Source organism: Monodelphis domestica, chromosome 4 (assembly GCF_027887165.1).
Source record: "Monodelphis domestica isolate mMonDom1 chromosome 4, mMonDom1.pri, whole genome shotgun sequence".
Classification (NCBI taxonomy): Eukaryota; Metazoa; Chordata; class Mammalia; order Didelphimorphia; family Didelphidae; genus Monodelphis; species Monodelphis domestica.
Genome location: NC_077230.1, coordinates 185162323 through 185175053, shown reverse-complemented (window position 1 = coordinate 185175053; position 12731 = coordinate 185162323). Strand labels below are relative to the sequence as shown.

The following is a 12731-nucleotide window of genomic DNA, read 5'->3' as shown; positions in this document are numbered from 1 at the left end:
CTGTTGGTAGTCAATTTTAGTGTTTAGAAAACTCCCTTCAAAACCACTTTTCTTGACACAAACATTTTTTTAAACTAGAAACTCTCAGAGGGTAACTTGATGGGGCAGTAAATAGGAAATCAGGTCTGAACCCAGAAAAGTGAGTTTTTCTGGGTTCACATCTGGCCTCAGACTTTTCTAGCTGAGTGACCTGGGCAAGTCATATTTTACTTTGTCTCAGTTTCCTCAACTGACAAATAAGCAGGAGAAGGAAATGACAAACCACTGCATTATCTTGGCCAAGGAAAACCCAAATGAGGTCATGGAGAGTCCAACATGATTGAAACTACTAAACAACAACCAGAGATACTCTGCGTAGGAAGAGACATCAGAGGTCATCTAATCCAACTGGTACCTGAAGCATCCCTATAACATACTTGACAAATTCTTCTCTTCTCTCAAATTCTATCATCGTTTGAAGACTTCCAGTAGCAGGGAGCTCATTATTTCTGGAAGCAGCCCATTCTGTTTTAGACAGAGTTGCTAGGAAGCACTTCCTCATATTGAATTTTCCTGGCAGTCTCACCCATTCATCCTTGTTCTGTCTTTTGGGATTAAGCAAAACAAGTCTCATTCCTTTTCCACATGATAGCTTTTCAGACAGTTGAAGGCAGCAACTGTGTCCTCCAAACTCTTCTTCTTCTTCTTCTTTTTTTTTTTTTTAGTCCAAACAAACCCAGTTCTTTCAACAGATCCCTGTATATCATGTGTCATGTCTAATACCCATGTGAGCATGCCTACCCTGGGTGTCAGTCAGTGGTACAATCAGAAACGTCACCCCAGGTCAAATCTACAACACTTTCATTGTTCTGCTCCTTCAACAATTCAGCTACCCCTTTTGTGGTATGACCTGATTCTAGACTCTGGAGCAACATAACAACATAGCTCCAATCATGGAACTCAAAGATATCCCAGGGACCACCCATACCATTTGTATTGTGAAGATATCTACTCCCTGGATACTCTCTTCCAGTAATGGAACTCTCAGGTTGACTTTGCAAGACTTGATCAATAATCATCCTATCCACAATTAGATTTTCTCTGTATCCTGGTTCTAGAACAGAAGAAGACCTATTTGAGAAAATCATGGGACCCTTGGTGGTGGGTGTATGAGGGTGGAGACATGAGACAGAATGTGTGAGATTTTTTTTTTAATGACTCACCATTTCCTTTATTTGTAAATAGTCATATCCTGGCCGAGAAAAAAAACAAAACAAAACAAAACAGCGTTTTAGGATTTAAACAAGCCTTTCTGTCCCAAAGCATCTATTTTGAATGCTTAGGACTAGCAGCCTTAGCCCCAGCAGCTTTTGCTTTGGTGCCCTTGGGGTTGATGGACTTGGCAGACTTCATTGCCTTGGAATCACTGGACTTCATAGCTTTAGAATCAAAATTGGTGGCTTTGGAGTTAGTCTTGGTGACTATGTTTGCTTTGGTGATCTTAGCACCAGATTTGGTAGACTTATTGGTCTTGGAGCCAGATTTGGTGGTGTTAGGGCCAGACTTAGTAACTTTGGAGCCAGACTTGGGGACTTTGACTGCCTTGGGATTGGATTTGGCTCCCTTGAGATTAGATTTGGTGACCTTGGTGTCATATTTGGTGGCCTTGGAGCCAGATTTGGTGGCTCTAGGGTTAGCGGTTCTGGAAAGCTTAGAGCCAGGCTTCATGATCTTGAGGCCTGCGCATTTGGTGCTAACCCTAGGACCTAGATGCTTGGTTGCCATCTTGTGACTGGTGTGCTGGGTATTGTCCTTGGCGATCTTGGACCTGAGGAGTTTGGCCTTTGTGGCCTTAGTGCTCAGGGGCTTGATGACCTTTGCTAGGGCCTTGATGGCTTTGGCATTGTTGGTCTGCATTTTCTTCAGCCCCTTCTTCTTGTATTTCTTGCCAAAGGGCGTGTTTCTCAGAAACTTGGGGTCAGCCTCTTTCAGAGACTCATATTTCAATGATCTAGGTTTCTTGATGCCATTTCTGTGCCATTTTCGTGATTGGTTGTGGGTGGTGTGGTTTTTAGACTTGGCCATCTTTATACTGCAGCCTGTGCTAATAGACGCTCCAAGAACCAGAAGAGGCGGAGAGCGAGAAAGAAAGAGCAATGTGTGAGATTCTCACTGCTTCTTCTGGAGGTATAGCAACCAGGGCTGCACCAGATGAGGGAGATGAGAGGGAAGAACCTAAAAAAGATATAGATAAGCAATTGCAGATTTCTGGAATCCTTATGCTTGTTATTTACTTACTCTCCCAAACCAACTCCAAAGGACAGACTGGAGTGACCAAGATATGCTTGCACTGGAGATAATGTAAAATTGACTTAAATACATGCTCATTCCCAAGTCTCCTAGGTTTTGGGTGGAGCTCCTGATACTCTGAGCCATGGAGTTTTTAGAACTATTTTTAAGTCCTTTCTAGGAACTCAGAGACCATCTTCCCACTAGTTCTCACATCTCATATTCCCCTCCAGATGTACTTCTTTGCCTGCCTCCTGCTAACATTCTACCTACTAACATGACTACTCCTCCCAGTTGTAAGGAGAATGAGGCTGCAGGCTTCTTAGCTAGCCTCGGGACATTTACATGCTCTACCTGTTTTCATCTTTCATCCTTGGGATAAGCTACTTTTCATGCAATATTTATACTAATACTAGGTACTAATACTAGGTAATACTAGCATTGTCTATGACATTTAGACTATCTTCTAATGGGGTCAAACTGAAACAGTGATGGATCCCTGTGGGCTGTATATTGTTAGAAAACAACAAATTAACACTATCTATGTTATATTTATTTTATTTTGTTAAACATTTCCTAATTATATTTTAATCTGGTTCTGGGGTGCTCAGAATATTTTCAGATGAGTTTCTCCTGAGGCCTCCATTTTGTAGAAGGACTTAGGACAATCTGCTTTCATTCTCCCTTCAGACCTGTGTCTGGCTTTCTGGACTTCAAAAACAGGTCCCCATGCTGGGCACTGATGTTCCTCCTTCTTTTCTTCCTCCCCCCTCCTTTTTGTATGTTGTCTTCTATCAATAGAATGTAAGCTCCTTTAGGGTTGGACCTAGCTTTCTTTCTTTCTTTTTTGAAATTGCATCTCTAGTACTTGGCATAATGCTTAACACATAGTAAGTTCTTAACCTCCCCCATTCCCTCCCTATCTCCCTCCCTTCATTCCTCCCTGCCTCCTTCTCTTCCTTCCTTCCTCCCTCCCCCTCTTCCTCCCTTCCTCCCCCTCTTCCTCCCTTCCTCTCTCTCTTCCTCCCTTCCTCTCTCTCTTCCTCCCTCCCTCTCTTCCTTCCTTCCTTCCTTCCTTCCTTCCTTTCTTCCTTCCTTCCTTCCTTCCTTCCTTCCTTCCTTCCTTCCTTCCTTCCTTCCTTCCTTCCTTCCTTCCTTCCTTCCTTCCTTCCTTCCTTCCTTCTTCCTTCCTTCCTTCCTTCCTTCCTTCCTTCCTTCCTTCCTTCCTTCCTTCCTTCCTTCCTTCCTTCCTTCCTTCCTTCCTTCCTTCCTTCCTTCCTTCCTTCCTTCCTTCCTTCTTCCTTCCTTCCTTCCTTCCTTTCCTTTTTTCCTTTCCTTCCTTCCTTCTTCCCCTGCTATCATTCTAAAGGAGAAGAAACTGAGGCCTAGGGAGGCCAAATAATTTGCCTAGGATGTGTAGGCAGCAAACATTAGAGAAGTAGAGACTGGATTGCAAACTTTGACTGCAGTCAGTGCTCTTTCCATTCCTGTCCTAGATATTAGATATCTAGGAGATGTCTACTAGGATAAGGGAGCTGCCCAGACATCTAACAAGAGTTGAGGAATTATAGGTCCTAGTTTTAGTTAGGGAGGGAATCTTGGGGATTGTTTAGTCTAATCCCCTTATGTCACAGATAAAAAAAAATTGAGACATATGGAGGTTAAATGACTTGCCTAAGTCAATAGAAATAGCACCAGAGCTGTCTTTGAAGTAAATTTTTCTGTTTTAAGCCAAATATGGTCATGGTTTTCAGAATATGTCATTTTTGGGTCTAATACTATTGGGGAGAGACTTTTTCTTACTTCTATCTAATTTTGACATTTTTCTTGGTTGCTTTTGAAAAGCATGATAGATATCTAGAGTGTGACATTACATCTCTGTACTATTAAACCATCTAGTACAGCTTTGGCAAACCTTTAATAAAGTCAAGTGTCCAGAGGGCAAATTCAAGCTGTCTGTGAGCCCCCTACCCCCATTACCTGAGAGAGCTGAGGAAGAAAGTGCTTGCTTTGGACCCCTGGACAGAGGCATGGGGCATGCCAAAAATGTCCTTGGGTGCTGAGAAGAGGGGGAACAGAGCAGCTCCCTGGTGCCAGCTCTGCACGGGTGCCACATCTTTGCCAAGGAGGATCTAGTATGTCTCCCTACAGAGTATTTATGGGATAACATATACCAGAGTTTCATAAGATAAGGTGCCGGTGGGTTACTCTCTGTACCAATGGGAGAATTTCATCTTGATGAGATCTCATACAAATTTTCTAATATAATAATGATTTTTATGTATTTTGTTATTCATAGGAATTTATTACACTGATTGTTTTCTTAACATTAAACTCCCTGGTGGGGCATGACGTCACATGCCTGTTATCTCTGCTCCAGCAGAGACTGAAGCTGCTGGTTCATTTGAATCCTGGAATTCTGAGCTATAGTAGGACTAAGACCCATTGGGTGTTCATGCTAAGTTAAAACCAATATGGTGAGCCTCTGGAAGCAGATTGAGAAGAGGCATCAGGCTGTCTCAAAGGAAGGGCAAACTGATCTAGGTCAAAGCAAGCAGGTCAAAGCTTCTGTGCTGATTAGCAGAAGGGTTAGGATCATGATCTGTTGTACTTCTACTCTAGGCAAAAGAGTGAGAAACAGGCTAAAAAAATTAAACTACCCTCTTATTATTAGTATGCATTCTACTTTGTCATAATGCATATGTTTCCTCTGTTTTCTTTTGCCTAATTCTGTTTTTAATTAGTATAAAGAACTTCTATCATGCCAAGGAAGAATCTTCCTCAACCAGTCCACATCAGCATCTGACTCTTCAGCTTCTATTCTGTTTGGGGTCACTAAACATTAAGTGTCATAAAGCCAGTAAGTGTCAGAGTCTCTACTTGAACAGAAGCTTTTGGACTTTGAGAACAACTCTCTATCCACTATGGCGTCCTGCCCCTCATTTCTATTTGTTATTTTTCAATTAAATATTTCTTTTCAAGGAAGATTGTTCTCTTGCTCCTATCTCCCCACTCTTTCTCCACTGTCTTCTCTGCATTTAGAAAACAAGAAAAACAAAACCCTGTTTATAAATATAAATAGTTGGGAGAGCTAGGTGGCTCAGTGGATTGAGAGCCAGACCCAGAGATGGTAGGTCCTAGGTTCAAATCTAGCCTCAGACACTTCCTAGCTGTGTGACCCTGGATAAGTCACTTACTCCCATTGCCTAGCCCTTATCATAGATAGTATTGATTCTAAGACAGAAGGTAAGGGTTTAAAAAATAAATGTAAATAGTTAAGGGAAGCAAATTCTCACATTGGTCATATTAAAAAAAAGTTCATCTAAATCCTCACTCTCTATCTGAAGAATCCTTTGGAATCTTAGTTTTTCCTTGTGATGTTGAAAGTTCTTAAGTCTTTCTAAGTTGATTGTCTTTATAGTAACATTTTTATCTAAATTATAATTCAAATTCAACAACTCAGAAGACATTTATTTATTTTTAAAAACTCTTACCTTCCATCTTGGAATCAGTACTATGAAAGTGGTTCCAAGGCAGAAGGGCAATAAGGGCTAGGCAATTGGTATGAAGTGATTTGCCCAGGGTCACACAGCTAGGAAGTATCTCAGGCCAGATTTGAACCCTGGACCTCTTATCTCCAGGTCTGGTTCTTGATCCAGTGAGCCACATACCTGTTCCGTCAATAAACTCTTATCAAGCCTTTACTGGCATGCAAGGCATTGTGCTAGGGGATGGGGGTGGGGGGAGTAGTACAAAGACAAAAGATAAAATAAAATAGCCCCTATTTTCAAGGAACATGCATTGTCCTGGGAAGACATGATGTGCACATAGATAAATGCTAGATAGTTTGAGGAAAAGAAGAGATCAGGAAAAGCTTCTCCTAAGAGGTAGTATGTGAGATGAGGCTTGAAGGAAGCTAGAAACATTTTGAGGTGTCAGGAGAAAGGGAGGAGGAAAGTGCATTCAAAGTGTGGGGACAGTCTGTACAAAGGCATGGAGAGATGGGAAATGGTACACTACGTTGGAGGAAAGCTGCTAGCAAATTTAGCTGAAATAGGATGCATTTGAATGGGAATAAGGCGAAATGTCTGGAAAGGTATGTGGGAGGTAGACTGTGAAGGGCTTTAAGAGACAGACTGGGGAATTTGTATTTTAGCCTAGAGACAGTGGAGAACAACTGGAGATTTTTCAGCAGGGGGATGACACGGTAAGACCTATTTGGGGAAATATTAACTTGGTGGCTGGGTGAAGAATGAATTGGATTGTATAGAGACTGAAATCAGGGAAAACAATGAGGTAGGCTGTTGCAATAATTTAGGAGAGGGATGAAGAGAGCTAGAATTAGGTAGGCGACTGGGTGGGGGAAAATGGACACATGAAAGAGATGAGGTAGAGGAAGAATTGAGATTAGGTATAGTCAGGGACTGAGCACTGCCCAGTGAGGGATGAAGGAGAGGGAAGAGGCAAAGGGGACTCTTTTAAAAAACCCTTACCTTCTGTCTTCGAATGGATACTGTATAGTAGTCAAGGCAGAAGGCTAGGCAATGGGCACTAAACAACTTGCCCAGGGCTACACAGAAAGGTGACTCAGGTTGGGAATGGGGTGGGTGGTGGTATAAATGTGATGAAGGCTTCAATGGAAATAGGGACATTTTCAAGAGAGGTGAGTTTTGATGGAGGGAAGGAAATTCCAATTTGGACATGTTGAGTTTGAAATGACTATGGAGACATCTAGGTGGAGATAGATGTCTGACACAGTTGGCAATTTGAGACTAGAATTAAAGGGAGAGATCAGATCTGGGTATATAGATTTCCAAGTTGTTAGAATACAGATGATGATGGAAACCTTGGAAGCTCTCTTTCTCTCTCCCTCTCTCCCCCCTTCCCCCCCTTTCTCTCCCCCTCCCTCACCTCTTTCCTTCTCACTCTCCCTTTCTCTCTCCTCTCTCTTTCTCTCCCTCCCCCCTTTCCTTCTCTCTCTCTCTCTCTCTCTCTCTCTCTCTCTCTCTCTCTCTCTCTCTCTCCTCTCTCCCCTTCTCTCTGTTTCTCTCTCCCCCCTTTCTCTCTGTCTCTAGCTCTGTTTCTGTCTGTCTGTCTGTCTCCCCCCCTCCCCCCACACCCCTTACCATGCTTACATAAGATCTCCAGAAAGAGTCTAGAGAATGAAAAGAAGAGGGCTCATGGCAGGGATGGAAAGAGGCACCTACAATTAATTCATGGACATCCGATGGATAATCATCCAACAAAGGGAAAAGTGGTCCAATAGGGAGGAGGAAAACAAAGAAAAAGCAGTGTGGTATAAGCTAGAGCTGGAAAGAATATTCAGGGGGAGGAGCTGGTCATGAAGTTGTAGAGGTAGCCAATAGCACAAGACCCAAGAAATGAGCAGAGTTTGGCAGTTAAGAGATCCCTGGCGCGCTGAGAGAGCAGTTTCAGTTGGGTGGTGAGGGGGAAAGCTAGGATGCAAGGGGTTGAAAAGTGAGTAGAAAAATGAAAATGGAAACAACAATTAGAGGCAACTCTTTCTAGGAATTTGGCTGTGAAATAGAGGACTGCTATGGGTCATTAGTTCTGCGGGGAAAACAGGGACAAGGAAAGGTGGTGTTGTTTGAGAAACGTTGTTTTTCTGAGAAGAGATCAGTTGATAAGAAGAAAAAGATGTGAAAGGCACAATTTAGGAGATAGGTCTCCCTGAGAAGATGGACTCAGGAGCTCAATTAAAGGCCTTGGTTGGGCCATATAGCCTAATAGAATCTCAAAGGCAGAGAGTTTACTGAATGATGGTAGCCAAGGAATCATGTTGAAGTCTCCAGGAAGAGTAGGGACCCCAAGGACTTATTCTTCAGCCTTCCTCAGTAGGTCAGGGGATGGGAGAGAACAATTACCCAGGAGTGGAGAGAGTGGCCAGGAATATAGTGGCTTCTGGAGACAGCCAGGTTCAGGGAGAAAATGAAATGGATGTAATTTTACTTATGCCCAGATTTGACCATTTACTTTTCAACTCTGATGATTCCCTACTGAATGGAGGATAAAATAGAAATGCCTTAATTGAGCTTTACAAGTGCTTCACAATCTGGTTCCATCCTATCTTTCTCTGTTCCTCGGACATTATTTCCCCTTCAGCACTCTGTGATCCAGCCAAATGGCTTTCTCTTTCTTTCTTACACTCCACTCCATCTCTGATCTCTAATTCTGTGCACCAGCCCTCTCCCATGCCTGGGATGTACTCTTCCCACTTCTGCCTTATGAGGTAGAATCTACGAAATCCCTCTCTCGGATGCAGCTCAAACCTCATCTTCAATTACAAGAAGCCTTTCTGACTCCTCCCAATCCCCAGTGGTTAGTGCCTTCCCTCCCAAATGTGTGTGCTTTGCCCTTGACTTTATACTTACTAATATTTAATTATTTTATGTTCATTATTTTTAGAACTACTCTGTATGTACCATACTCATATGTGTAGTTGTGGTCTTCTCCATTAGTTCTTGGTCTGTAGGGATTGTTTCATTCTTTGCACTTGTAACTAAAGTACTTGGCAGAGTGCTTGGTACACTGCAGGTGCTTAACAAATGCTTGCCTGAGGGCAGCTAGGTGATTCAATGGATAGAGAGCCAGGTCTGGGGATGGGAGATCCTAGCTTCAAATCTGGCCTCTGATACTTCCTAGATGTATGACCCTGGGCAAGCCACTTGACTCCAAATGTCTAGCTCTTACTGTTCTTCTGCCTTGGAGCCAATACTTCAGTATTGGTTCTAAGAAGGAAAGTAAGGATTTAAAATAAAACAAAACAAGAAAAACTGAATGTTTTTCAGGCTGAATCTTATTCATTTATTAATGTAACCCAAGATTGTATTCACCTCTTTGAAGACCACATCACACAATAACCTCATATTTACCCTGAAGCTAGTTTTCTTTTCCTTTTCACCGCAATTACTAAAGAGCTCTTGCACTTAGGAAATAGATTTTTCTTTAAAGTTCTGGGTATTATATTTATCCCCTTAATTTTTTCTCATTAGATTGGGCCTATAATTCCATATTATTAAAATTTTTTAGATCCTTATCACGCCACCCAATTTATTAGCTCTTTCACTCCAACTCTACCCCAACTTCAGTGTCCTTGTTAAAAGTGGATTTGTTTTAGGGTTGAAGAGGCCAAAATGGTTTTCTCTGTTAGAAGTCCACTTAAAGCAACAGTATAAACATTGAACAAGTATATTCATTCATCTAATTAAGTACTGACATTATGTGAACATGATTTGGAAAGTTATTGAGTCGTTTCCTACTTGTTTTGACCCTATTTGGGGTTTTCTTGGTAAAAATACTGGAGAAGTTTGCCATTCCTTTCTCAAGCTCATTTTTCAGATGAGGAAACCAAGGCAAATGGGGTTAAGTGACTTGCTCAGGGCCACCCAGCTAGAAAGTTGTTTGAGGTCAGATTTGAACTCATGAAAACGGGCCAGCTCTCTATCCTCTGCACCACCTAGCTGTTTTGTTGAAAAGTCGAGGACAAACCCATTCCAAAGAGACTAATTTGAGTCAAATTAGTATAATAATAATAAACAGAGGGACAGCTTTAGAGTCAGAAGGACCCGGGTTCATTTTCTGCCCCTGACACATATTGTGTGACCACAAGAGTCATTGAGTTTCTTAGTGTCCTCACTGAGAAGACCAGAGGTCAGAACTCTTCCCTGACAAAGATTGCCTACATCATGGGGTTAATATCTCCATAGCTTTGGCTCCTTTAAGATAAGGGAAAAAAAAAACAGCCTTTACCTCCTGCCTTGGAATCAATATTAAATAATGGTTCTAAAGCAGAAGAGCAGTTGGGGTCAATTAGGTAAGAAGTATCTGAGGCCATATTTGAACCCAGGACCTCCTGTCTCCAGATCTGGCTCTTTATCCACTGAGTCTTCTAGCTGTCCCTGATTCTTTTTTAAGATAAAAAAAAATAATATGTAGTAGTTAGGTAAATAGGTATGAAAACAGGATGAAAAAATAATACTGAGAGTCATTATATGTCCTTAGTATTTTATCTAAAAGGTTTGGAATTGATTATTCTTTATGGAAGATAGAAAAGAAACTCACATGAGAAAAACGGAATAAAAGGAGATAATTTACAAAGGCCAGTCCTTGAGTCAGAAAGACTTGTACTGAAACAGCCTTAGATACCAGCTGTGTGACCCTGGCTAAGTCACTAGACTGCTGTCTGCTTCAACTTCCTCATCTGTAAAATGGGGATAATAATAGGACTTACTTTCCAGGATCATTTTGAAGATCAAATTATATAGTACTTGTGAAGCACTTTATAAACATTTTTAAAAGTTAAATTTTTTGCATGTCAAGACAAGTTTTAATAATAGTTTTCTGACATTTTCTGATCCATGAGATCCTATCCTTCCCTGTTTTCCATCTCTTGCATGTTTGTCATATTGTGAAACAAGGCACAGATGACTTACACCAGAAGAAATCTTATGAAAGAGATCGAATGAAAAATAATTTGCTTCAATCTGCATTTAGACTCCATCAGTTCTTTCCAGGGCTATTTTTAATCACAAATCCCTTGGAGTGTTCATTGAGAGTAAGAGTTAACTTATTCACAATTGATCATCATAAATTATTGCTGCTGCTAGGTACAGTGTTCTTCTAGTTCTGCTCACTTGACTTTGCGTCACTTCAGGTAAGTCTTTCTAGGCTTTTTTATGGTCATCCTAGTCCTCATTTCTTTTAGTACCACAGCATTCCATTGCAGTCACATACCACAACTTGTTTAGCCCTTCTCCAATTGATGGACATCCCTTCCATTTTTATTTCTTTGCCAGCACAAAAAGAACTGCTATAAATATTGTAAAAGTAGGTCCTTTCCTACCATCTTTGATCCCTATCTTTGGGATACAGACCTTGTAGTGGTATTATTGTGTCAAAGGATATGCATAATTTTATGATCCTTTGGGCACGGTTCCTGATAGTTTTCCAGAATGGTCTCATCAGTCCATGGTTCCACTAACAGTATATTATTGGGAAACCTTAAAGTGCTCTATAAATGCTAGTTACCATTATTAAAGTTGACCATTACATAGTCAAAGATTTGACAATTATATTAGTGTCCAGGCAGTGAATAATGGTCATGTAATGTAAGAAGAAATAAAGAAGGTGATCTGGGCAGTAGAAAGCTATTTAGATTTGGAGTCATGGGATCACACATTTAGATAAGGGACCTGGGTTCAAATTTTAATTTTGAAACTTACTACCAGTGTGGCCTTGGTCAATTTATTTGACCTCTCTAGTGCTCAGTTTCTTCATCTGTAAAATGAGCAGGTTGGATTAGATGATCTCTAAAATTTCTTTCAGTGAATAGATCTATGATCTTATGCTCCTATATAATCATCCTAAAATATAATAGATACACGATGGGCTCCTATTCCTTCCTTTGACCTAATAGAGACATGATGGGATTGCTGGAAGAGGTCAGGATGTAGAGGGGGAAATATTTGGCCAACATTTTATCCTTTAAATTTGTTTTAATCACTTCAAAAAGTTCAACATGTTGACCTTTTGTGGTAATGGACATATTGGGGGACATGCACTCTAATTAAATTTACCTTTGCATTCTTTTGGGAAGAAACTATTTATGTTCACTGTAAATTAAAAAAAATCACAACACAATTCATGAAATTAAGATGAAGTGGGAAAGGGGGAAGATTTTGAGTGAAGAAATCCTTTGCAAAAATGAAGTATTCCATGAAAGTTTTAGTCTTCCAGGAAAGCTAACATGACATCTTGGACAACAGTATAGCAATATAGGAAAACAAAAGTGAATGTCCTTAGAAAAACTACCTTATTGATATTTATTATGTATAAACAAAAGCTATGGTTTTAGTTAAGTTTTAGAAAAGAAATTGTTTGGCCATGGAAATCCATAAAAAAAAAAAGATAAATACAAAATGGCCTTTTACCTTGCTAGTCTTCTTACATTTTACCCAATCCGTGCACACTAAGGTCCAGTTATCATGGCTTACTATCTATTTCTTGATCGGAAGATTCCATCTCCCATCTCCATGCCTATGGTTGCTAGGCGTCTCAGTGGATAGAGCTCTAGGCTTGGAACCAGGAATATATGTGTTCAAATCCAGCCTTAGACACATACTAGCTGTATGACTCTGGGTAAGCCTTTTATCTCTGCCTTAATTTCCTCAATTGTTCTAGCACTCATCTTTCAGGGCTTTTGTAAAGATCAAATAAATTACATCCTTTTCCAAAGAAACCTGGAGAGAAAAGGAATAGATTATTTTATCTTTTTTTTTCCTTTGGTATCCCCAGCAATTAGCACAAGACTTGGCACATAGAAATTGCTTAAAAAATGCCTTTTGACTGACTCGTTTTGGAAGTTTCTATACAGAAAAAGTTAGATCCTCAATTGTTTCTGAATTTCAGTTTGCCTCTCTTGAGACTTTTGGGAGATCTGGTGA

At 40.7% G+C, this 12731-nt stretch overlaps 1 protein-coding gene across 1 annotated transcript; it reads right to left on the bottom strand.

The window, feature by feature from the left end:
* Positions 1–1182: 1182 nt before the first annotated feature.
* LOC100025423 (60S ribosomal protein L29-like) lies at positions 1183–12340 on the bottom strand. Its single transcript, XM_056794011.1, has 2 exons — positions 12219–12340; positions 1183–2214 (listed from the first exon to the last, which is right to left on the bottom strand). Exon 2 carries the CDS (start codon positions 2062–2064, stop codon positions 1306–1308), a length of 759 nt encoding a protein of 252 aa, XP_056649989.1. The 5' UTR covers positions 2065–2214; positions 12219–12340; the 3' UTR covers positions 1183–1305.
* Positions 12341–12731: the final 391 nt, after the last annotated feature.

What these genes read in the sequence shown, in the direction of transcription:
- LOC100025423 (XM_056794011.1), bottom strand. Translation starts at nt 2,064, where the DNA reads ATGGCCAAGTCTAAAAACCACACCACCCACAACCAATCACGAAAATGG.